The sequence below is a fragment of the Ornithodoros turicata genome, chromosome 2 (genome assembly GCF_037126465.1).
Source record: "Ornithodoros turicata isolate Travis chromosome 2, ASM3712646v1, whole genome shotgun sequence".
Classification (NCBI taxonomy): Eukaryota; Metazoa; Arthropoda; class Arachnida; order Ixodida; family Argasidae; genus Ornithodoros; species Ornithodoros turicata.
In genome coordinates this window covers 146,279,364-146,305,520 of record NC_088202.1, presented here as the reverse complement: position 1 = coordinate 146,305,520, position 26,157 = coordinate 146,279,364, and the positions used below count along the sequence as shown (strand labels likewise).

The 26,157-nt window shown below is 47.3% G+C and overlaps 1 protein-coding gene across 1 annotated transcript; it reads left to right on the top strand.

The window, feature by feature from the left end:
* Positions 1-355: 355 nt before the first annotated feature.
* Positions 356-26,157, top strand: LOC135386325 (uncharacterized). Its single transcript, XM_064616168.1, has 11 exons — positions 356-473; positions 4,713-4,748; positions 5,177-5,301; positions 8,763-8,831; positions 8,965-9,149; positions 11,807-11,853; positions 14,099-14,210; positions 15,499-15,654; positions 21,709-21,841; positions 24,000-24,110; positions 25,945-26,157. The coding sequence occupies exons 1-11, from the start codon at positions 431-433 to the stop codon at positions 25,990-25,992; spliced, it is 1,065 nt and encodes a 354-aa protein (XP_064472238.1). The 5' UTR covers positions 356-430; the 3' UTR covers positions 25,993-26,157.

Here is a 26,157-nt window from a genome sequence, read left to right as displayed (position 1 = left end):
GTACCATTCTCAGGCATTGTAACAGTTTCCGGAATTACTTGATTACGCTTCGTATGTCATAAGAACGTGACGATATACGTATTCTTAATCCCCGCAGTTGAAAAGGCTAAGACGGTTCGCAGGATGTTAAGGTCACACTCTGGAGAACAATAGAGTGGAAATTAATCACGACGACGTGTATTCACCGTTACCTTCTGTTCTCTTCAAATTGCGCCATATACTTAGCAGCGCATATGTTGCGAGCGGGAATTCGCTCATTAGATGCGAGGAAAAGCAAATGTCACAGGGCAGGGCTCTCGTTGCGCAGCTGTACTTAATTAGTACGCAGAATGAAGGAAACGACGTTGCATATGAAGAGAAATAAACGTCGTATAAGGAATAAATAAGTGATGCTAGACGTAGATGTTGAAGAGGACGTCTAAGAAGCACAATGTCCGTTATCGTATCATTCGCTCTATTGATGCAATTATTAGGTAAGAACTGCTTTGATGGTGTTCCGTTTCACCTGCAAAGTGTTGATTACGATTTCACCTGTTTACTTATCTGGGTTTTGTGGGTTAGTGTTAACTTATCCGGGTAATCATGACGTTTCGCACATGGGTGATTTAAAGCAGGTTCAGGCAGGGTGGTCCTGTCGACCTGTCAGACTTTTTCCGTTCCCATATATATATAATGAAGCCTACTGCATTGGAAGCACATTGAGGGAGGAAATAGTTGAAAATATCTTATTGTTGTTTTTTAAGAAAAATATTCTGCAAGACTAATGATTTAGAGCACTGCACTTCCTCGCAATTTTCAGGTTTCGTATCTTCGTAACCACTAAGGCCATACAGTTAATTTTTTCCGCGCTTATTGCCAATGTGCTGCTGTACTGTATGCTCTATCTTCGAGGTTCTAGGTATCGCGAGTGTCCAGATAAAATGTCGCAAATTTGCCTCGTTTGCAAAAACAAAAAAAAAGAGGAAAAGACAAAGAGAGAGAGAACCCTTTCCACTCATGTAAACGAGATTGTTGGAAAATCTCGGAATCTCGGACATATTCCCTGACATGCGTTTATAATGAGGGACGGTAAGGCAAAAACGCGCAACTTCGGTTGCGTATTTTCCATATTCGCCTACGCGTGACGTGGTTCATGTTCTTCACTCGTATTGTTCATCACAAGCTCACATAGCGTAGTGAAAAAAGAAAAACTTCAGAAATGGCCGAGGCTCCGTTGCGGGAGTAACCCCATCACAGCAACATGTGTGTCGCGGCGTCGAATTCGCAGCAGCGTTTTATGGCACCATAGTTTGACGAAGGTCACACACAAGGCACGAACAGGCGGAGGATGTCCTGCACAGCGGCTGAGATCATGTTGTCAAGAGGCAGTGAATCTGCTCTCCGAGTAGTTACTGGAGAGACAACGATTGATCGAAATGGAGACAGCGCCTCTTTCCGTCGCTCCTGTTGTCTTCATGCCACTTCGTCTAGGCACAACACATTCTATTCCTCCGGTGCGTGAGAACACAAAAACCTCAGTGCCGCTTTGGAAAGGCGCGCGATGAATATAGTTCATAGCGCAGGTCACTGTGGTGTGTTCTGGTGCAGAGACTATACGGTGGTAAGCACTGCAGTGGTGAGAACTGTGAAGGAAAAAAGCTATGTAGTGGGTGTTTAAAGTTTGTCTCTTTTCCGTGTGACGAATTATTCCTCAAATAAGCGAGCAATCAAACCGAAAAAGGAAATGTCGACGGGAGTCTCAAAAACTTTCCCTTCCGAAGGCCAACGCGTTACGTCACCCTGCATGGAGCGGACAAGTAGTAAGTATACCACGCCGGTCGTAGCCGCTGCGTTACATTCCCGGACCAAAACAATGGCCGAAGAGATTGGGGACGAGATTACTCGTGGCACAGCCGGAAAGAAACAACGGTCATCTGCTTCCGTGAGACTCGGAAAACAGCGCAGGAACGGTATAAGTAATGCACGGTGACGTTGGCCGAAAAAAGAAAGGAAGGATAAGTACTGCCATCGAAGTTCGGTGGGAGCCAGACTTTTTCAAATTTCGAAAATCTTTTTTTATGATTTCACCGTCGTTTTCAAGCGAGATATTTCACAACTGTGCTCAGTTCGCGTAAATGATTGTGGGAATACCGCAAGCTTTTCAAATCGATTTGGTTCCTAAGTCTGGTTCCGATAAAGCTAGACCCTAAGTGATTACCAAAAGTAGTTCAAGCACTGAGCATTGTGTCGTCATTATTGGCGCAGCGGGGCACAAATGTTGTAGAGGCCTTGGGGGGCTCAGTCGGCAGTGTGTTTGACTCGTGATCCCGAGATCGCGGGTTCGAATCCTGTTCGAGGGTACAAGTTGCTTAGGCAGGCCATCTTCCGCAAGGGACGTTAAATACGGGGTGCCGCGTGGTGGGCTTTCATCGCACGTCAAAGAACCCTCAGGTGGGCAAAAGCAATCCACACACCGACTGCTGTGACATCGCGACGTAGACCCCCAATTATTAATTATTCGAAATAGCAAGCAGAGTGTGTCCTGCGCTGCAGGAATGCGAGACACATGCAAGCACACGACATCTGTGCTCGAGTTCTCTTACAGCTAACATCTTCTAAGTGTGTAGCGCGTGTACGATTGTAGTTTACAAGTTACACGGTAATGTTGAGACACCCGTTTGTCACTGGTGCGCATGTTTTGGGGAAACCTCAACGAGATGTCGCATTCTTTCTGCATTCTTTCCCAAGTGATTTGACGAGCTGATTCAAATGACTGACAAGACTGACTTGGCATACGGCATTCTTACACATAATGTCTACTTAAGTTTGAAACAAACTTGTTCTGTTTTGTCTAGACAAGATTTTGCTTCCCCTTCCTGACATGCGTTGCACAAAATTATGCTTCAGAAAAAAAGAAGAAAAGAAAGAACTCCAAGAGTCACAATCCGGAGACAATAGAGTGAAAATTAATCACGATGACGTGTATTCATCGTTACCCTTTGTTTGCTTCAAATTTTGCCATATACTTAACAGCACACATGTTGCGAGCGGGAATTCGCTCATTAGATGCGAGGAAAAGCAAATGTCACAAGGCAGGGCTCTCGTTACGCAGTGGTACTTAATTAGTACGCGCAGGTATTGCTGATGTAACAGGTTTGCTGATTTTGAGTCGCTCAATCCATCTCTTCCGAGGATGTGTCAAAGTTCGCGGTATTCCCTGCGTGCAAAGACAAACTGCTGTCCCCTCGGCGCGCAGAGTTGCATTGTGACACAGAACAAAAGTAGTTTGGTTTAGTTCGCTGGTCGTAGCCAGCAATGTTTACTTTGTAGAGGAGGTGGTGTCCCTCTACATGAGTCCTGACTGGTCATGATGGAATGTCGCAGCGGGCAGATGGTCATGGCCTCATGGTGCCGGTAGAACTGCCAGGGCAGTGCCGGTAGAACTGGCTGCCAGGCGCAGTGACGCGCCACATCACTCCCCCCTCAGACGCGGAGCGGTATTTGCGGTTGAAGTCCGCGTCGATATCATGATGGGAAGAATGACGACGGCACGTGCACGAGGGACGGCTGGGCTTGGCGTCTTGGCCTCTTGCGCTTGAGGTGCTTACTATGGTGCGGACGAGGGCTGGCCGGGTGGGTTCCAGGGGCAGGCCGAAGTGATCAAGAGAGTGGGGCGACAGAACCGCGACCAGTTCGCGAGCGTTGAGCTCGTAGTGTTGTCGCCAAGGAGAGTTCCAGGGAGGACCATCATTAAGCACGGGGAGACCGGGAGTAGAACTCAGTGGCCTCCGTGCGGGTCCCCGGTGGAACGTTGCTGCCGGTGCCTCTTGACAGCAATTGGAGGGGCTGCCAGAACCCTGTATCGAAGCCTGGTGGGAAGGCGTGGCGCGCAGCGTTCTTGGGACTGTCATGACGATGTGGATGGGCAGCGCAGCCGCCAGCCGCGTACCGTGACCGGTACGGGAGCGTGATGCTCGTGAAGGTGCCGCTGGTGGAAGCCCGAAGAGTGCCATCACGAAGCATGTGGCGACATGAGGTGGAGTGTGCGACCATGGCGAACTGAGTGGTGTGGATGAGCGAACCATGGTGTTGAGCGGCCGAGTGTTGCGATGAGTGAGCCACGGTGGATTGACGTCGTCGCCTAGCGATTCTTCGGAAGAAGTGCACCGGACCTTCAGTGATGGCTTCGAATGTGGTCATGCAGAAAATTGGGATGGTACTGGGCCGAATTGAGCCGAACATAGTGTTCGTAGTTCGGGCCACCAAATGTAGAGGAGGTGGTGTCCCTCTACATGAGTCCTGACTGGTGATGATGGAATGTCCTAGCGGGCAGATGGTCATGGCCTCACGCTTGGACGGTGCCAGTAGAACTGGCTGCCATGCGTAGTGGCGCGCGGCAGCAGAGGCACGTCTTCATCGTCGTCCACGGCCGCCACAACTTCATTCATGATTTCAACAGCAAAATACGTGTGCAGCTCAGCGATTCATGCGAAAAGCAGCAACTTCTACGCATGTGTACGCGGGGTCGGCCGTGTGTACCTGGAGTGGCTACTCCCGAGTTTCACCGCTGTGTGGCGTCGATTCGGCGAGAAACTCGAATAATAGCTTGTTGGCGTAGCAAATGTTGCATAGGCACGTCGTCCTCGACGTGACGTAACGTGCCACAGCCAATCCCAGTGACATATGCTGCCAACATACTGACTAAGACTTTTCTTTTGTCTTTTCTTTCACAGCGAGGAGCGTCGTCCTTGGGTGTGGTCAGGATACTGGTAAGAAGAGTTACTCGTGACATTCCTTCTCTGTTGCCTGCTTGAAGTGTACAGTGAACCCTCATTATTATGAACATGGTCGTTCCCAAAAATTTTGGTCATACTAATGGGGGTGATTTGCAGAGGATTCACTGCAATGTTCCCTAGGAGTATGGTCGTAAAGCGCGAATGTCACATTATCGAGGGTCATATTAACGAGGGTTCACTGTAGTTCACAAGCTTGTTCCATTTCCGCATGAATCTGGAATTTTACTGCCCACAAATTCCGGTTGGTTCGAATTTCAACCGCTACATTGAATAAAGGAAACAAGAGGAACGTCTAATAACAAAGAACAACTGTTTATTTGCTTACATCGGAAGTAGCACTTCAGCCGCTCCGTCGGCGCCGAGCGGCAGAAAACAAATATATCGCCGCCTGTTTGTTTCAGCTCCTACAGTGCATTTTCCTGCTGGTATGAACCTTGGCGTGCACGTCTACACGGATGTCAATCACACGAGGCATTTCAACACATCACAACAGGCGCGCCAGTACGTGCTCAGTTTCTTCAAGTCGGTACGTACGACGTAACTCGGCTGGCTCATTTCCGAGAAATGTGTGTCAGTGTGTAGTGTAGTTATAAAATTATTAAAGATATAGGAAACGAAGAGGGCATTAAAATGAAAATAACGTGGCAGGAAATACGGACGAAAATAAATAACAACATGCGTAAAATAGAAAAAAACGAAACTCAGAAGAGCTGTGTGATATTCCTCAACAACAATGTTCAGTAGTAAGGGGCAGAGGAGGGATGGCGTTTGGGGACAGATGGGGATCGCATGATCGGGGGTGGCTGCTCGGTGCATCCAGCCTATGTTACCGTCAGTCATGATCTCGTTCTGTAGGTACTGTTGCAAGCTAGCATTCCCTGCAGAATTTTCTTGTGGATGATGCATTTTTTTGCAATACAGAACACTTTCCGTCCGCACGCCAAAAATGCTTCCTCACTGCCGAAAATCGTTGACTGGTGGGGTACAACGAGCAAGCGTTTTACCTTTTAATGTTTTACGTTCTAACGTTTTTAGCGTTTTAAGCGGATACCTTTTAACTTTGTAATTCAAAATGGTGCTACATGCAAGGCGTGAGCAGGACAATATGGCGACTTCGCCACATGGGTACTAAGTGCCCTCAGGGTACTAAGTGCTCTCACGAGCAAAGAAAATCGAGGGGCAGGAGGAGTATTAACTGCGTCCGAGAAAGCTAATAAAAGCTCTGAAGACATAACCTTTAGGACCACCTACAGACATTTACGACTACACCTGACATTTACGACTACAATTCAAAAACTATGCCGTTCATGCAACCGTAAAATTGAAGCCGAATCATTCGACTGACCCCAATTACAGATTAACTTTTCAGACGAATACCAAGCATCCTCTTATTCCTTTGTCTGTGGTACGCGGCTAAACGTATAGCTCAGAAAGGAGGCAACCGCAAACATGGAGATCCAAGAAGGAACTGAATAAATAATAATAACAACTACGAACTGAATGTTTATTACGCGCGCGTCCTCGCAACATCGTTGTAAGCAGGTTTCGCGGCGTGAGTGCACGTCAGCGCCGTCCTCCAGAGTGCGCTACTCGTGTATAGGCAGCGCCACCTAGAGACACAAGGCGCTGCATAATGACTTTGAAGAAGTCGGGCAAAGACAATATCGAAGCATCAGAATTGAGATGTTGTTCGCCGACGTTGGCATACCTTGAGCTTGAGGGAACGAGAGGACACACGAAGAAGTAGACAGGACGAGACTCAAAACCAGCAATGACGCTGGTTTTGAGCCTCGTCCTGTCTACTTCTTCGTGTGTCCTCTCGTTCCCTCAAGTCAAGGTATGCCACCATCGTCGAACCTTCACCAGCTCGCTTGCTTGTTGTCGCGCTCGGCGCGCGCCAGATAAAGATGGCGCTGGGTGACGCCATAGCGAGCAAGTGCGGTGAGCGGGTGAGTCTGTAGTATAAGGGTGCCAGCAGACTCGATGTGGGTGCTCGGGAGGAGGAGTATCGTCCTCAGAGAGGATAGAGGGGAGAGGTTCCCGTTATCGTTGTATTTCCGGCATGTCCTAGCCCTTTTAGTTTTTTTAAATGAAAAATCTGTATGAAAAAAAAACACCCCGTATACATGACATTCTTAGTTAAACATGGATAGGCCCCAGTCAGAACTTCCGAAGGGTATGTTGTATGTTCCGATGCCACGAAGACTTCCGGTTCTTCCGCGACTAAGGACGCTCGGAACCAGCCACCATGCAGAACGACATCTTTCACTTTCTTGATTTGTTGAAAGTGCGAGGCGTACGCCTCTTTGTGGCAGTTTGAATTGCCATAAAAAGGCGTATACGGCCCTCTCTCCCCTCAAATCAGAAGCGATAACTGTACCAATCGGCATAGTGGTTGGCGCAGAGCGTGTTTGCTTCGAAACCGGATGTCATTTTGGCAACAAAACGGAAGCGGTGCAGAAGGGCACGTATAAAGACAGGGTGTCGTCTGCATCAGTCAATCGCCGCAGACGACTCCAAGAACAGCCATTCTGCGGCTACCAGTTGCCGTCCATGCGTAGGAGGCCGACAACGGCGGGCCCTTTCACGAGCACAGCCGCCACCACCCTGTTTTACTAGGTGACATTGCCGTAAAGGGCATCCCTGTGGATGTGCCTTCACAACACATTGGCTTGGAGCTGTTAGATACACTCTTAAAGCAAAGCTTCACCACATAGCACGCTGAAGGGCAACCATTGTACAGAGTGTAGGAAGGGAGTTGCCTCAGGACAGAAGCCGCCGATATTTCGAACAGAGACTGTTCTTCTTCTGGGCACCGTCCTCCTCATTGGTATGGTATTTAAAGGGTTAGGTGTGACGTGTTTAAAGGTTCATGCGAATTGTGGGTCAACAGCCCGGAGGGAAGAAAGGGTCCGTACGGGCTTCAACGGCCGGAGTGAATGGCTGCTTTGTTAGAGTGTGGAGGGGATTATGTGAACGTAGTGATCTAGGCTAGAGGCTAGAGACCGGTTAGAGAAAAATGGAAGGTTCACGAACACGTTGACGAAACGGGACAACAGGCAAGAATGGGCAAGCATAGCGAAAGATAAGGAGGTTAGTGGTTACGTGGGGAAAATTCCAGAACGAGCAAAGTTTTTTTTAATATATATATTTGTAATACCAAGTTGTGGCATGCAATAAAGAGAGCAGAAAGCAGTGGCCATGCAGAACATAACAGATGATAATGGAGGTAGAAGGGAAAAGCACATTTTATTTGTGAAGTGTTTCTAGGGTGCCTTGTGATTTGTTGATACCGGACGGGTGAAGAGCGTTGAACTTGTATATGAGATAAGACTCCCTATCACGTCTGTCACGTGTGGATCTAAGCCCGGTTTCTAGAATATATAGTTTAATGTTGTCAAAATTGTGACCGAATGCAGCGCAGTGCAGCGCAAAAGGACTTTCTTTCAGGACGCTCTTTCACTCCCTTATCCATCAATAAATTACGTCCTTACATTAATGAATTACACCAATGAAATACACCCTTTTGCGCTTCGCCGCGACCAGCCGCGACAAAAATACGTAAACCGAAACCAATTAATTACTGCAACAAATGACCCGCTTCGGTGGCAGATTTTTCTCTAAAAGGTGTCCACTGAAGGTCCCAAAAGGGGTAGTACCCATTTTAATGCCGACAGCGCCCTGCTTTAGAAGATACGCTTTTTGACGAAACTCATTTGCATTTTTATTTTAAGAATGAGCGCCTCCCACTCATTCACACGGTGTGCAGCTTGTAGGTGGTATCGGACAGGTACTTGTAAAAAAGAAAGTTCGTGGATTGGTGCACCCGTTCGCGAATTATTTAGCCCGGGGATTTAACTGAAACACCCGGTATAATACAACTTCTCGTGAACTGTCACGGCTACTTTCGCGTATAATATGTGGTAACTCACGCGGAAAATTTACACATTCCAATTTGCACGCATGACATTCAGCGTTAATTTCCAGGTTTTCCTCCGGTTCTGGTCTGCGCACCAAAATCTAAAGCTGCATTTGGTTAACATCACACTTTTGAACGTAAGTATTTTATATTGCGTATTACGGGATATTTATTGCCAGTGCCAACACCAACTAGCTGAACGCTATTCTGCACATAACATTACACTTGTAGGTACTGACAATGTGCTGATCATGCATAACATTTCTGCAGGACACCTCTGTGGAAAATGACTGCTTCAATTACGGTTTTCATCAATACACAGCTTTTCGACAGACGCGCTACACAAAGTACATTAACCTTGACACATCGCTGGAGAAGTTTAAGAAGTGCGTAAAAAATGAAAGTTCTCCGGCATATTTGAAAGACGTGGCTCCACTGATCTTCGTCCTGACTGCGTAAGTCTTGTCATGTCGTGTCACGTGTTGTTGACAACGAAATGGTAACCACATCTACCAAACCTAGTCCATAAGAATTAGCTCAAATTGCAGTATAATCCTGCGGCATACCACACTGCTATATACATGTACCGCAAGAAAGATGTCCTTCGATACCGGCATTGTGGGTGAGGAAAACATTGCTTCCGGCGCCGCGTGTCGGAGATTTCTGGCGCAAGTCAAAAGAACTCCCAGGTGGTCGCTCGAAATTGTCGGCGGTTCTTCCGTGCGGCGGGAACGTGCAGCATGTCACCACACAAATAGGCTGACATACCTTACGAGTCCAATTACCTTACGGATGCCCTAATCTGCAGCAGCTGTTGCATGTCGCCAGGAAAATGTGGACATCTTACGTGTAAGATACACTCCCAATTAGTATTAAAGTTGCATGACCGACAAAGTTTCGAAACTAAGCAATCAACAAAAGGCATTCAAGAGTGAAATATGGTGTCTGTACAGGACATTTGGTCACTATATAACGTTTAAACGCGCACAAAAATGTTCGGGTGTATCATCAGAGCCCACAAGAGACGTTATAGAGACCATTGGAATAGGGAACCTTAGGCTTTGGAGCTGCCGTCGATATTAGAGGGCGCATGCCCAGAACGCACCTCGTGTTTCGGTTTCGGGGACGCATGCTATTTTTCGAGAACAGCGTGGGAACCAAGACTCGCCCCAATGTCGGAGTCGTATATTAAAAAGGGGGTGTGGCCATTAATGGGACCTGCCTATTCCTGGAGCTCCACCCAGTTGTTGAGCTTCATGACCAATGCTGCTTCAAGTGCTTTCTTGCAGAACTGATTGGCAGGCAGAACCGCTTTTTGGAACAGACTAGCGGTTATACGTATTTTAACTATGAAATATAACAAGATTGATCCGAGAACGGGCAAGGGTGTGTATATGCATAAAAATATGTCATAAAACGAATTTTTTTGGCCATCCGTAGCGTTTTTCTTGCTATTTGCCTCCTGCGTCCTTACTAGGCCTAAGAAGGACGATGAAATATGTTATTTTCAGGAAAACAGCAACACTGGAGCGTAATTCAATGGTGATTTGCAAGATAATTGCAACAGAATGTACACAAAACACACGTAACAAAATACAATACAATAATACAATACACAAAATAAATACAATTGAAGTAACTTGTAAAAAAAAAATTGTCACGAAATCCTCGCTTCGCCAGTTCCAAGCTACGCCGCCATTTTCGGGAAAATTTTGGTGTGATGGCAGCCCGCATAGGGACCCCTATCAGGGACCCCGTGTGGCGTCCCGTGGACGACGATGAAGACGTGCCTCTGCTGCCACTGCGCCTGCCAGCCAATTCTACCAACACCGTCCTAGCGTGAGACCACGACCATCTGGGACATTTCATCATCGCCGGTCAGGACTCATGTAGGCGAAGCGCTACCTCCTCAACATTTGTGACGCGAACAACGAACACCATGTTCGGCGTAATTCGGCCATTCATCATCCTATTTTTTTTTCAGCGAAGCAGCAGCGAACCCTCTCCTGGTAGGCAAGTCGCACGGGGACCCGCAGGGAGATCACAGCAAGTTCAGTTTCCAGCCTCCACCTGCTTCATGATGGTCCTCCCCGGCACTTCTATGCGAGAAACAGCATCCACGCTTACGTACCGGTCGCGGTACTGTCGCCCACTCAGCAACGCACTCACCCAGCAACAATCAACGCTCGGCAGCTATCACTCAAGAAGCGCTCAGCGCACTCAACAAGGGCTGAACGCACTCAGCAGGCACTCGACAAAATCGGCAACCACTCAAGCATACAAGCAGTAAAGCACTCAGCATTCACATCTCATCACTGGAACCCGCCCGGATCGCACCGCTCTTGTTCCCGCCATCCCGCTGCTGCTGCATCAACAGCCACAAGCAGAAGGCGTGTGCCTAGTCATCATCGCGCTGCCGCCATCCACGAGTCGTCTTCATTCTCCTCTCCATGGTATCGACGCGGACCTCAACCGCATGCACCACCACTCCGCGTCTGAGGGGGAGAGTGATGTGGCGGCCTGTGGACGACGACGACGACGTGCCTCTGCTGCCGCGCGCCACTGCGCCTGTAGGGGAACACCACCTCCTCTACACCCTCAAGACCGTGGCTTTCGGGCGCGATCTTGTTCTCGCCTTAGCTTGGAGCATAGTTCAGCTCTACCAAACTGGTGGGGTTGCCGAACATTATGACGTCGTCTGTTTACCAACAGGGATATGTCTATTGGCACAAAATCTGAAAAGGTGTCAAATTTTCGTTTGCAACATTTGTAGGGAATTGTCTGGTTGTGGCGTAAATCATAGGTCCCTAAATTTTGTGCCTTTCGTATAAAACGTTGGAGTTGGAGTTGAAAAAGAAAATATGGAGATCGTGGCTCCATACAAAACACAGGAGCCGGCTACTCCAAAGCGCTTGAAAATAAAAATCAGCAAGTCTAGAAAGTTGTAAAGCCTTAGCTTGTGGCGTTGTGTATTCCAGTCAGATGTTCCAGTAGCTCAATCAGACTCTGAGAGCATAAGAGGAACCCTGAACCCTTGTCTGCTCTTCTTACGCGACTATAATGTATGAGTGACTACACGTGCTTGTTACTTAATTTTGACAACATATTTCAGATACGAAACAAGAAAGAGCATTGGGGGAGTAATGAGACGAACCCCAGGTACGTGCTGTTGAGGCATCCGCAGGTCTGTGGAATCCTTCACCGATCATGCTTTCATACGTAGTAAAAAAAAAAGAAAAAAACGTGGCGCTACGGAATAAAAAATATATTTGTTTCGCTTAGTATGTTACAATTCCACCTCATGTTCACGTAACCTCGAAGCAGATAATCTCCCCCCGTCTAAGATGGCGGTCGCCTGCAGGTGGCTGCGCATGCGCCTACGCATACTCAGAAAAGGTTCATTATGTTAGGAACATCCCATACTGAACTCTACCAAATAGACAGACGGGCTTGATGATACCGAACGGCAAAACCAGCTTTGCAAGCCCACTGGCCGGGTGCGAAGACTTCGCGTGCGATTGTGTTTCGTCAAGATTGTCATTTTGCCCCAAAACAGGAGTGGAGTCTATCCAAAGTGGGTTATAGCAACATAACACATTTTATAGTAATCGATACGAATAGATATCGTGTCCGAACGAGCTGCTCGGATGCTCGAAGGAGTCCGACTGTCTACTGAGGTGAGAGTCAACTCCGACAGCGGGGGCGCAACCGACGTTATGGACGCGCCCCGCATGTGGGCCTCTCCGTATGGAATGCGCCATTGGCGTGAGTGTCGAAACCGTGGTCTTTTAGCCGCATGTCTGGCACGCAGCAAGCAGGATATTGGACGCGACCGAATCGGTTTTATCCGGAAACTATGAGACGCACTTTTGATTATCGCATTTCTGACACAGAGTCCGACAAGTGAACCCCTCTAAAGCCCATGCACGAAAGACTCGAAACTAGGGAAAGAAAGACGCGCACAAAGAAGGTCTGAAACACAGCTCTCAAGGGCACCTCCCACACACGACAAATTTAAAGGATTTAAAGCGGTAGATTTGCAATGTCAGAAAATTTGTCTATTTGATCGCCTGAGCACTCGGTACTCTTGCGTCACAATTTTTGTCGCATTTGCGCTCATAACTTTGCAGAAAAATAAAATTAAAAATTACGGGCAACACTGTGTGGAAGTCGCCGCGAAATGCGCGTTGCTCGTCAAGTACGACGGTAAAACTACGCGCGCAACACTGTGTCTAAAACGTAAGAAGTCGGCTGCATAGTCATCACGAGCAGCAAGCCAGTCGGGAACATGGCTCACTGTTGCTCGACGATTTGGGGATTATTTTCACCCGGACATAATCCCGAGGCGTTTTACTGCACATTTACTGGCAAATTAAACATATTTATAGCGTTCCTTGGTCCGGGGTGTAGCTTGTGCTGTTTTCACAAGTAGGAAGCTGTTAAACTGCGCCGCCAAGATAACGTGTGTGTACATGCACTTTACGGTACCTATAAAAGGTCCAGCGGGTCACAGAGAGGAGATCTTTAATTTTTTCCGAAGTTTGAGCGAGGGCTACTGAGAGATTGCAGTCCTGCCTGGGAAAAAATGCATCCGCTTTAGTCATATTCTGTTTCTATTTTTTGTTTCTGCGTTTACAGCCGACCTACCACCCACACACTACCACTGTCCATCCCCATCCACATCTATCCACCCCTAACTATCACTAACGGTTGCAAACTACCGCTAACTAGAGTCACTAAATAAGCTACGCGTAGCTTATTTAGTGTCTCTACCGCTAACTATACAGCCCCACAACAGCCACGCCAGCCTTCTTCGTCCACAGCGGGTTGTCCCTTCGCCGCGCAGCCAGAGAGAGAGAGGTCATATCTACCAATGCGCATGCGCAACACGCGGGTATGGGAGGAAGAGGAGGCAGGTTTTTCTCAGAGGCTTCACACATCCATCAGACGGTCACGATTTTCCAACTTGGGGATTCTAATGACGCATTAACGCTTCTGTCGTTCTCGTTCAGGTGCCTTTGCCGAACGACACTCTCGTTGTTCCTCTGTTTCGAGTTCACGTCGTCGCCGCATAGCCTAGGCGAAGGCGTTCGGCATATCCGAACGTGCCCAAGAGCAAACGCAAGCTACACATACAGCGAATTTCCGCCTCACACCTACCTCACGAGCTCCCCCGCGTGACGCCCATTCCACTCTTCTGTACACCGGCGGACGACACCCCGTTTTCGTTCGCAGGACTGTTCTAATGCTCGCGCATATAAGACGTTCCCGAATGTTGGGTCTGTCATTAGGAACCTGCGCCAAACACTCGCTTACTTTCTAGCCATTCTTTCAGTATGGGAGGTGAGATGGAGAACTTTAGCTGAATCTCGTCCACTTGTGTGGGAATTGATTATTTTTACAGGACGCGCACTCACTCAAGGTGGAATATGTACAGAAAACAACCTCGCTATTGGACCGGACATCCCGGGATCATACATAGGAGTGCTTTCCACAGTCAGATTGCTGGCATATTTGTGAGTACCGTTTGTGGCTTTGTTTTAGCCTCAAAACAGTAAAATTTCAGTTTCAAAAAATTCAATCTTCACCAGATGCCGCTATCTCGTACGTAGTGGGATGTTTCGTGCTGAGGCGGCACCCTATCCGATTGTTTGAGGGGGAGAAGATGGTGAATGATGATGAATGTTCGGAGCTGACGCAGAAGCCCTGTTGTTGCTAAAACTGTGATGAGGGCTTGAAGAGCTCGTAGCTGATATGCTATGTTGGCTGGAGGCAGGGGCGAATACAAACCATGCCGTGGATAGACACTACATTACTTTTTAGGAGGAAAAAAATGTATGCAAGGAGCCATGTCGCAATACGAGCCACAACTGTACAACACAAAGAAGTTCCAACGTGGTCACGTGACGGAGGGAATAAGACCCAAACGAGAAAGAAGATCCATACGGAAGAAACATCCATAGGGAGAGAAGATCCAAACGAGAAAGAAGATCCATGCGGCAAAAAGATCCATAGGGACAGAATATCTACTAGTGGATCTTCTTTCCCTGTGGATCTTTTTTCCCTTTGGATCTTTTTTCTTGAAATCTTCCTTCTGAAATATTTTGCGCAGTTGTTGTCAGGAGTATTAGAAATCGTAAGGCGGTGCTTTCCCAGACATATGTTTCCGATCGGACTGTCACTTGAACGAACACGGAGCTTTGCCGTCGGCGTCCGTGCCCCGAAACGGTCGCCCAGCTATTACCATTGTAGTAGGGAATGTATGGTAGTGAGATAAATGGCCTTAACCACGGCGTCTGGAAATGGCGTCGCAGTAGACCTCTATACCGGAGAAACGTCATCGTAACGTTGGTAAACACACTGAAACCGAAACAAATCGGAAGGGGAGGGCTGGGTTCTACGAATGGGGCACTTGTTCACTGCCTCCCATAAAAAAAAAAAAAAAGAAAGACAAAGTGGGACCGAATGTCGCGCGTTTTTCAGGGACCATCGTAATCCCATCAAGACCGTGTCTTTCGGGCGTAGCTCGACTCCATTAGGTTTCAGGTTTTATTTACTCTTTGTGAGTTTCAATGAGTTACAAACGGGACTGTGAGGGCGTGCCCTGTATAACAGTCCCAGCAGTAGACACACAGACGTAATTGGTCTTCTCAATTGGTATCATCAAATTGGTGGCGCTGTCGAACAAATGACGTTTACAAGCAAGGAGAGGTATGTTTCCAGACAAGTACATATTTTCAATGCGATTTTTCAACACGTTAGGTGAAACGCTCTGTTTAAAATGTGTCGTCGATTCTTTTTCAGAATGGGATCCCAGTATGACGGGGAAAGGTTCGGTGCAAACGCGAACAACATTAACTGCCAGCGAGGGAGTAAATATGTGATGTCATTCTATGAAAATGAGCACACCTCCAACCTTTTCTCTCCGTGTTCTTTGGTGGAGATGCAATCAGCACTGGGGTAAGACACGTTCTGTGAAATAGATCTGTGCCTTTATTTCTTGCAGTACACACTCTCAGGACAGAACTTCACCGCATCGCACGTTGTACGCCGACCACACTCTTAAAAACGAACTTCACCACACATCACGCTCCTAGCCAGCCATCATCCCGAATGACAACGTTCTCGCCCCTGATTTGTTGAAAACAGGAGGTGGAGTCTATTTTATGCCTATTATGCACGGCACAGAATAGGCTCCGCCTCCCGTTTTCAACAAATCAGGTTCGAGAACGTTGTCATTCGGGATGATGGTTGGCTAGGAGCGTGCTATTTGGTGAAGTTCATTTCTAAGAGTGCACTGCCACGAATGATAGGGTTATCGCTTCTGATTTGAAGAGAGAGAGAGACAGAGAGGGGGCGAACGCCTTTTTTCTAGCAATTATAATATATCCAAATTGCTACAAAAAGGCGTACGCCCCACTCGCTCTTTGAATCAGAACGGGTAACCCTATGATTCGTGGCAATGGCTGGCGAATAACGCGGCGAAGTTCCGTTGTGAGAGTGCAGTCTTAAAGAATACTTCACCACATAGCACGCTGAAGACCAGACATTGCAAAGAATGATACAACAACAACAAAAATAAGTTAGTGATAATGAATGGGGAAATTCTCCAGAATTATAGTTATTACTCCTGGTATGTGGAAAGCGCAGGGCGTACACCTTTTTGTGACATCTAAGTACGCCTTTACGTCTCGCTCTCTTTACGTACGCCTCTGCTTTTTAACCAGTCACAAGGCAGAACGATGTTATTCTGGATGCTGGCTGACTAAGAGCGCGCTATGCGGTGAAGTTCTGTCTTAACAATGTAGGAAACACTGAGGAGGCTGTCTTCCTACCTTTTTTTTTACTTTTTTAAGCTCCTAAGCACTTTATTACAAATAGTCTCGAAGGAGCAGAGGTGCCTCGCAAACCCAACTCAATTCTACCTCCGCGGCATCAGTTAACTTCCCAGGTACGCGTGCCAAAGCATTTACACTGAAATCAGCATGATTAATGACACATCCAATGATAAAACACACGACTCAAGGCGCGTGCGCATGCACAGGCGCCAAATGGTCATAGAATGACCAACTCTCCCAGGGAGACTTGGGAGAGTTGGTCATTCTTTGACCATTTGCCGCCTCGTGGGTGGAGCCTGTTTTCACCTGAACCACAACTACAGATATAGTAATGGTGATGAATGGGTTCACCTGAAAATCCCGGCGAAACCCGTTCGCAATCCTTCTCAGCCAATTGGTAGGTGCCATATTTATGAGACCTAAATAGCTTGTGCTTTCTGGTGTAATAGACCAAAATCCCCACTTTATGGTCTAGAGCGATCTGTATTATAGGAAGGGGGCGTGTTGAAACCAGTCTTAGTAACTAATTTCTGTACCTAGCTACTTTTCTACGAAAGTAACTTGCATCTGTAACTACGTAGAGCGTTTGTTTAAAGGGACGGTCTGGGTACAGCCGGGGCAATTCTAAAACACAGTCGACACTATCTTTACGAGTACTGTACACATTCTATCGTCAAAGTTTCATTCAGAATGGCCGACTTCAGGGGAACTGTGCCGACATTTGTCCAGAAAGCCTTCGGAAAGCCCAGGGACAACCCCGGACAACACAGCCGGCGGTGGGATTCGAACCCACCACCTCCCAGTCTTCAGCATGACCATGGCTACCTGCCAAATAGCGGGACGCCTTAACACGCTCGGCCGTGCCGCTGGTAACTTGTGTCTTGGGGTTGACATAGTTGTTCTAAACCAGCAAGTGTGCCACTTCTTAGAATGTGCGTTTTTCGCCTGAGAACTGAAAGAAAACGCGCGAGAGTTACTGCGGTCCTCGGTCACTTCTGAAAGTCCTCTGCTCATGCCGGTGTACAAGCAAGCGCAAAAAAGCAGACGATTTCTGCATCCAATCAAGTAACTTTCACGCAAGGAGACGTAACCATACTTATTGTTGCCAACACAGGTCGCGGTGGGCTGTGCACTCTGTATCACTTCGGTTATTTAATAACCGTGACGTGCTTGGTCGGGTAAATTCGTAGTATCACATTTTCAGCAAAGGACAACCGAATGGTACACATCATGAGAGCTGCAGGGGGTACGAGACCGTCCCTTTAAGGTGACTGTAACTAAGTGACTCAGGTACGGCAATATTTTCCACGCGTCACTTCCCCAGTGTGCTGTCAAGGCTTCAGGTACACCGCTAATCCATTCACCAACGGGATTATAAACCAAACATTGAAAACCGTGGCCTAGAGAGGTGACTGCTTCGACTGCACCACTGCCGACACGATGGAGGAAATGGCTGTGACGTCAGAAGCGCAGGCGACCTTGGCTAGCTTGGAAGGTCTAGCTGAGGTCAGTCTGCCTGCGGGGGGTGTGTCAGGCAACCGCTCAAGGGTCTTTTGTTTGTTTCTATGCATGAGCTGCGCCCGCGTTGAATGCAGTATGGTAAACAACAACAACAGCAACTACTTTGTTTCGACATGATGGAACTGGATGGATCCTATGGTAAAAATAGGATATGACCCAGATACTACCTTGCAAGCCGTTCTCCACCGAGGGCTCAGAATTTTTGACAATCTCTCGTGGACCCTTTAAGGCCCGTGCGAAATACTCTGTTTCTAACACGAAGAAGTGTTAGAACAAAGTTTTTGAATGTTACATTTCTCTTACATTTGGCTTTTTCATCTTGGAAAGCAACTGTAAGTTATTTTGATGCAACACCACCACCAACAACAGATTTATTTATTTATTTACCTTCAGGGCTTAGAGCAGATAAATTAATAATGTTGAAAGTAGTGTGGGATGGACACACGCTGCCGCCAACTCACAACTTTGTCTAAACAAGATTTAATTAGGAGTTAGAGCTAATTGAGATCCCCCACATCGATCAGCACCCTCTAGGAGCATCTAGGGGGAGCATCTAACTCGTGTCCAGACCAGTTGTGAGTTGGCGGCAACCTGCGCCCATAAAAAAGAAAAATAGATAAAATAGAGTGGAGAGAAAGAATTTGTTTGAAAATCAACGATGTTGTGGCGAAGAAACCGCTCCGGAACACCCGAGTGACCGGTGATCGCCATGTTGCTTGTTGATGGCCGGTAGTTGCAGAGATCGATGACAAGTGGGCACCAAGTTGCAAGGCATCACACCAGATGGTGTCATCATCATAACGCTATGCTAGAAAGACAAAGAACAGGAAGATACTAGCAGCAGGTAAAACTGCAACACTGCTGAACAAAGCTAGGCATGCCAGAGCATGTGGAAAAGGCCTAACTGCTTCTGCTAAACAGCACGAAGAAAACAGTACACATCAGGAAAAAGGCTTAGGGCAAACAGTTAGGCCTAACCACAGCGTCACTGCACAACGCTAGGAAACTCAACAGCTAACACAAGACGACAACCACAAACGTGCGTCAACACAGAGAAAAGGCTTGGTACGCTACGGGTCACCGCTAAACAAGTCTAAACATGTGCGTACAGGGAATAAGGCCTATCCATTAGGGCAAACATGCGAGAAAAAGGCTTAACACGAGCGCTGTAAAACAACGTGCAAACATCGGGCACAGCAAATCACTCACCTTTTCCCCCGCGGCCACGGTGCGTCCGATCCCTATGACAGTCAAGGCTCAACTGACGCAGCGCGGGCACGGCAGAGCGACCGGCCGCACGTCCTCTCTCCACGAGAGCCCCCGTGCAAGTGACTGGAGCGCCTCTCCGCGGCCGCTACGCATGCGCGCGCGCTCCTAGCGCCCTCTGCGTTGGCGCCGCCAATATCAAGCGGTCATCTCCTCGTGGGCACTCACTCCCCGTTTCGGTTTCGCTCTTTGTCTAGCCAGATCGACCACCGCCGAGTTCTTGAGTACTTCCAGGCTTTTCTCCGGGATACCGGAGAAAAGCCTGGAAGTACTCAAGAACTCGGCGGTGGTCGATCTGGTTAGACAAAGGGCCGCGGATGGTTGTCAATGTGAATGGTACGGCCGATTTCGATTGCAGGCGACACTGCAGAGCTGCTCTTTGGGAGGTGCAAAGGTGGCAGTTGAGGAGTACATGCCTCATATGAGTCGCAAAAGCAGCACAGCAAGAGCAGAGCATTGAGTCGGACCGGCCGATCAGATGCTTGAAATGAGGAGTGAATGCAACCCCAATTCGAACCTGTGAACTACAGTTGTGCAATCTCATTCTTCAATGCCTCACTCTCCGCCCTCAACGCATTAAACTCAAGCTTTGTTTTAAATCATCTTCTTGTGTAATCCATCTGATCCTTCTTTCACTGCTTGTTAGTTCATCCTTTATTTCCTAATCATTTTCTTTTTTATTTATTTTATTATAATTTCATTTATGTTCCTTTTTTTCTTTACGGTAATGCAAGCCGATGTCCCGTTTTGCTGACCTTTCCCCTTTTTTCTCTTTGGTCTAATAAATATATCCTCCCCTTTTTTGGGACGAAGCCTGTGCACCGGCGATGCAAAATGGCGAGGCACACCAGAAGGCACGGTGAAGCAAAGGTCAGGAACCGCGTCACGCATAAGAACTCTTGATGCAGTGACTGTAGCTATAACTGTACACAGTACGTTTATTTTTATCTTTTACACAAAGTTTATAAAAACAGCTATGAGAGCAGCGCAGATCACACAGGTCTCCATTTTTTCCTTATCACGTCATCACAAGCAGCGTTTTTGCAATTGAGTTATACGGCAGGGGCGGACATCGACAGGAAGAGAGTATGTAACTGCAATATGACTAATCACTTAAAATCTATTAAGTAACTCTAATTGGAGAATTTTGGGCAAAAGCAAAATAGGAGTACGGAAGACAACAATGAAAGACCTTTGAAAAATCCAGAAAAGGGCTCCTGCTCTGAAGTATCCGTAGCTGAATTTTGGTATGCAAATGAGCCGAAATCGAAAAAGCGAACCTTAAGGTGTGGTAATCGGAAGGCTAAATCTCAAAAGGCCAAAAAGTCAGATGACCGCAGTACGGTAGGCTGAAAACTAAGTAGGTCCAAGGGGAATGTGCCAAAATAAATCATTTAGAAATAAAACGTGTAAGGTTCCCGACCCCATTAACGAGGGGTGGCGTACTTCCTACGTCACGTAACTCTACCACATACCGCCGCTGCCAAAAACGTCTGCACGGCCCACTGCTCTACGCTAATCGAGGTGATGCGAGCGTCACGCCCCGAATGAGTCTCCTCCAATCATAGTCATTCTTTCAGTGGCCATGGCCGTAGAGACGAGTCGTCGTCGGTTCGAGCCTTAAAAGCAGTGGTATTCCATGCTTGAAACCGCTTGCGGCGATTGGCTGAAGCAGTCGGCGTCACGGCTTTATCGTCCGTGTAACGGAGGAGGGAGAGATGACATCGAGGAGCCTCGCATAGCCGTAACGGAGATAAAGAACCTCTGCCCAGCTCCCATTACAGTATGTTTACATGCGCGCTTTTCCCGCAAACCCTCGAACACTCTAAAATCAGAACTTCACCGCATAGCAGGCTGTGCGCCAACTATTGCCACGAATGATAGGGTTATCGCTTCTGATTCGAAAAGAGAGGGGCGTACACCTTTTTGTGGCAATTTTCATATATCCAAATTGCCACAAAAAGGCGTACGCCCCCTCTCTCTTCCAATCACAAGCGATAACCCTATCATTCCTGGCATTGGTTGGCTCACAGCGTGGTGAAGTTCTGTTTTTAGAGAGTGTATGACTTGCGAAAAGAAGTGAGATCCGTTGCAGCTACACTAAAAACTGGCGAAGAAGCAACAGAAAGTTCATGGGGAAAGCGTTGAGGTGATGATAATAGAGAGGTTAAGGAAAATGTAGAACCTTCACGATAACGTTTCCAAAAACGTGATAAAGGCAATATTTTGATTCCTTTGGAGTGGGCGACATCATGTTGCTGATACCTGATTGGCTGAAAGCAATACTGAAACGGAATCGGAGGGCGCTTGCGATTTCCTAAAAGTCCTAATGGCGGCGGCAGTGTTCATGATGACATAAAATCAGCAAGCAACCATTTCATCTTTGCAGGTATTCCGAAAAGAACGCGTGCCAGAATATGGCAAAAAGAACAGATCTCATCAAACTGAGCACACCATTCCCCGGTGAGAGAATAAGTCAAAATGAACAATGTAAAGCAATCCACTGGGATTACTATCACAAGGTAAGTAGCCCATATCTCGCGACGCTGCTGGCATGGACGCCCAGTGAACACATGTGTAACGCAATGCGTGACGCGAGCGTGTTATTGAATGCATTTGAATCTCTGCACATGGAGGTTTTTTGGACATGTCAGCCATTTCCATCGCATTTTCGCTAGTGTTTCGGTTGATGCCCTAGTAGCATTTTAAGATGCAGTTTTGAACTTTCTATATAGGTGTGCCCGCATCGTATCAGAGCGGTCCTCAAAGTGGCGTGTGCAAAGCATCCTCATTCGCCGCGTCTCTTCAGCAAAGTACTCCTGCGTCTAGCCAAGATTAGCCAAACAGAAATGTATAGCACTGAACCACCGGACCCGTGCCTTCAGAAACCTTCACGAAAACGCTATGGCGCCTTCCGTTGAGTATTCAGAGAGCGAGACTCACTGCTAGAAGAAGCCGTGGGTGTTCTCGCAATCGCACTTACGTCAAGGAACCCGCGCAGGTTTGCGATTTGTGTGTAGACATTCACTATCGCAGCGGTCGCTGTTGTTGCGGGTTGCGGGTAAAATGTGGCGTCCGCGCTCACAAAAGTAATCTTTGACCACCCTTTTGCTACATCGTTCTCTTCTCGAAAAAGTACCTGAAGAGATAAGCCTTTTGTCCACGTAACCCAAGGTCTATGACCTTTCGCCGGAACGCTGTATCGTGCAATAAATCAGCACCTTTTCAAAGCACGCTGGGTTTACTACAGAGAAACTCGCGACAAACCACTTCTTTTCCGTCATTGTCCTCTTTTTTCATGTCAAAACATAATCTCCCTGATGAAGAAAGAAAAAAATAACGTTACAGCAGAATATGGCGCGCAAGGAGGACCCATAATATGTTACCATAAGCGGAGGAACCGTTGCTCGGGCGACGCATATTGTCACGTAACTGTGTGGGGCAGCTAGTGCTGGTATGAGGCCTCGTAGCCACAACTAGGTGCGTCTACCGCTGTCAGATTTGCGCACGGCGCTGACCGACAGCTGCTCCAGAACTGACGTCCTTCGTCTGGTAGCTGGCACATGTTGGAGAAGTCTCATCAATGTACTGAAGCCCCTTTGGGCTGCTTTCCAGGAAGCTTATTTCTAACGACGGCTCTCGAACCTGCTTCCGCTCATCACATGCTTTCTGAAAGCGACGCTGACACTTCGTCTGCGTGTGCCCGCTTTTAGTCGTCTCCATAGTCTCGGGGTTTTCCTCATCATGTAAGGAACCAATATCTACCAGTAGTCGCAAAGGCATTCCATCAATAGCACGTTCGCAGAGAAAGGGATGACGTCCTAGAAGACGCTGCATTAAAGTAGCACAGAAGTCATTTTTAACACCCTATTTTCTTGCTATAAAACTATTAAGTAGGCCAGTAAGATGCACCATGCGAAGTAATTCGCACCACAGAGTCATAATTACCGCAGGAATTGAATTTAAAGTACGCCGCAAAAACTGACCGCGCGCAACGGTGGTGAAGAGCAGTACCAGCCTGTGATCTGCTTGGAACCTCGCGCTGACGCTCTAAGGAGAACGCTCGCAGATTGGTCTAGAGATACGTTGTCTGCTACTCCTCTGCTGTCTGCAACTCGGCTGTTCGTGGTTCTGAAAACGCCTTTCTCCTGGCTCGGTTTATAATTCAGCTGCCCCTTCTATCCCTACTGACAGGCTAACCAGAACGAGTTCTCCTTATAACGTCATCGGTGACAGAGATAATGACAGAGTCGTCAACAGGGTGTTCTACTTTGAGACTCGAAACAGTTCCGGGTGTAGCTCCGTACTGGGACCACTGGGTTAAAAAAAATAGTGAGAGCGTTTGAAAGGTAAACATTGCATGCCAGTGCAAAGGCCTCCACGTCTCGATTCTAAAAAAAATATGAGAACTATAAAATTGTGTGGCCCAGAACCTTTTTTATTTGCATTTGTATAACACTGCATGAATTAACTGCTGCAGCAGCCGAGGGATGCTAAGATTAACGAATTTAGAGACTAGAATGCCCTCTATAGAAGAGTGGTGTCAGTGAAAATAAGGTGGTGGTCGTAGCGATGATGAAACTACAGACGTCAGTGACTAAACATGAACCCAAGTTTCAGGACAAACCTGGCAAATTTCTTTTGTGCTTGTATCCCATCGTACTTCTTCCACATTTTCAGAACAACCCCGAGGAATGTTTGACAGGATGCCAGTACTACGCGGGGGGTCGAACCATCACTGGATCAACGGATCGGTATCCAATGCTTGATGGAATGACCTGCCACAGTGGAGTACGCTGTTTCATTTGCCTCTGTGTTGTATAGCAAGCACTGTCCAGTTACCTTTCTGGCCGGCCAGGGCGTATTTGGACACTAGTATTCCGAAAACATAGGAACGAAAGCATGCGCAATATGCTACACTCACGACCTACTAGACTATAGCGACCACGTCATATGGACCCCTTCCCAGCGCCGCATTTGGAAGCTAGCGGTGGCGCTACTCATCGTTCCCGTTATTGCTTCCTCAACTTCTACAATACTTTGTACTTCAGACTACCTTAGTATTTCTGTACAAACGGTGGATATTCCACGGAAGATGTCTCAATCTAAAGTTCATTATCATCATCATTCTACGCTACGTCTGCTACGGTAGTCATACGTCCGCTTCTGCGCGTTCAACATTCAAATTTCTATTGTCCAATCATGATGCAGATCTCGCGGGCCGATGAATAGCGCCCCTAGCGGATTGTGCGGACGGGTTCCTCATAGGGGTTGCCGATTATGACATGATCGTTATAATCTAGTAGGCCGTGGTTACACTACACTACTAATTACAAGAAAGGAGGTATCAAAGTAAAATGCAGAATTCCTGTCATCATTCCACAACCTATTATTGCGCTCATGAACATGACTGGCCATTTCCGAGCTGTGATATAGAAACACGAAGTAGCTCATAAGCTCGTTCTAGCCTCTATATAACATGACGATGTCGCTCCGGATTCTTTTTAGTACTGAAATTAACGCAGAAATCTAGAGTTTGTTTCTGTCAAGTATGACACTTCAAAAGGTAAATAGACACTGCGGGATGGAGGGGCGAAACAGAAAAGCGTAACTTTGTGCACCTTTTTTTCACATAATTTGGCCTTGTCGTGCAAAAAAAAATTACATGCGTTTCTCATGCGCTATTTTTCCAATCCCCGTAGGTCTGCGAATACCCCTTTTGTCTTGAATCATTGGTGCTACTCTTCCCTGTAGCTGACTCTTTCATGAGCACGAAGCGAGGGCTCTAGATTGTTATGTGAGAAGTCTATACACCTATTAACAGCCAAAACTGGTTGTGACACTTTCTTATTTGTAGTTCATGGCATTATGCGTACATTATCCTGCACGCTGCAGTATACAAAAAAAAAAAAAAAAAGAAATGCTCGTATGTTCATTGGTGCCATGGTTGCCAAGAGACGAGTCCTGAAACCAACTTCAGCGTTGAGATATGACGTCACACGAAACGAGAGCCTCCGCCACACCTGTTGGTCCCGGTAAGCACGTGACATCCGCACCGACTCCCGACTGCTCGCCGTGACGTCGCGGTATCCGCGCCGGTTTTCGATGCATGTTTTTGCTCCCCTCACAGTAAAACATTAAATGAACATGAAAGATGTATGTATTCATCCTTCATATGTGTTCCAGCCTCAGAGCATCAATTCCCATCATAAAGTCGAAGGTGCGCGTCGGTTGATGTAACCGCGTTTTACACTTATGCTTCATAACTTGAGATCAAATTCGTGAAATACTTACTTTACTTTCTGGAGGTAGACGGTGTCTCAACGGCTTTCATTGTCTAAGGGTCAGAAAATGTCCCCCATCTCTAGCTAACTGGAATGCAGCGTATCGTAACGTTTCTTACTCACGGGCATTATGTTTTTAGAATGACATTGTTTATTGGCAGATACGCTCGCTAGAACTAAAGGAATTACACATCGTGAGCCACGTTCTTTCAGAGAGCATGATAACTGGAGAATGCACGGCAAGCTGTTCCCCCTTTGAATTCCGACACACATTCCTCTTTATCTGCTGTGCCGACAATGCTTACGTTCTGCTAATTCTCTATTAATGTTATCTGTTGCAGAGTAAATGCTATAATGGCATATGCAGAGCCGACAAGCCAGTATTTTAAAAGAGGAAGATCTGGTGTGCTGCCATGCACATCTCACGACACGGGATATTTCTGTGCAACGACGATCCCTTTCACTAGTGCCACCACCACCTAATAAAGTGCAGTAGTAAAGTAATAAAGTGGCTCACGGCCATCTTTTTCAGAAGAAAAACGAAAAAGTGTACA

Bases quoted from the DNA above. Each gene is read 5' to 3' on its own strand.
- LOC135386325 (XM_064616168.1), top strand. From the start codon at position 431: ATGTCCGTTATCGTATCATTCGCTCTATTGATGCAATTATTAG. The intron at 474-4,712 runs GTAAGAACTGCT...TTTCTTTCACAG, and splicing joins TCTATTGATGCAATTATTAG to CGAGGAGCGTCGTCCTTGGG. The intron at 5,302-8,762 runs GTACGTACGACG...GTTAATTTCCAG, and splicing joins TGCTCAGTTTCTTCAAGTCG to GTTTTCCTCCGGTTCTGGTC.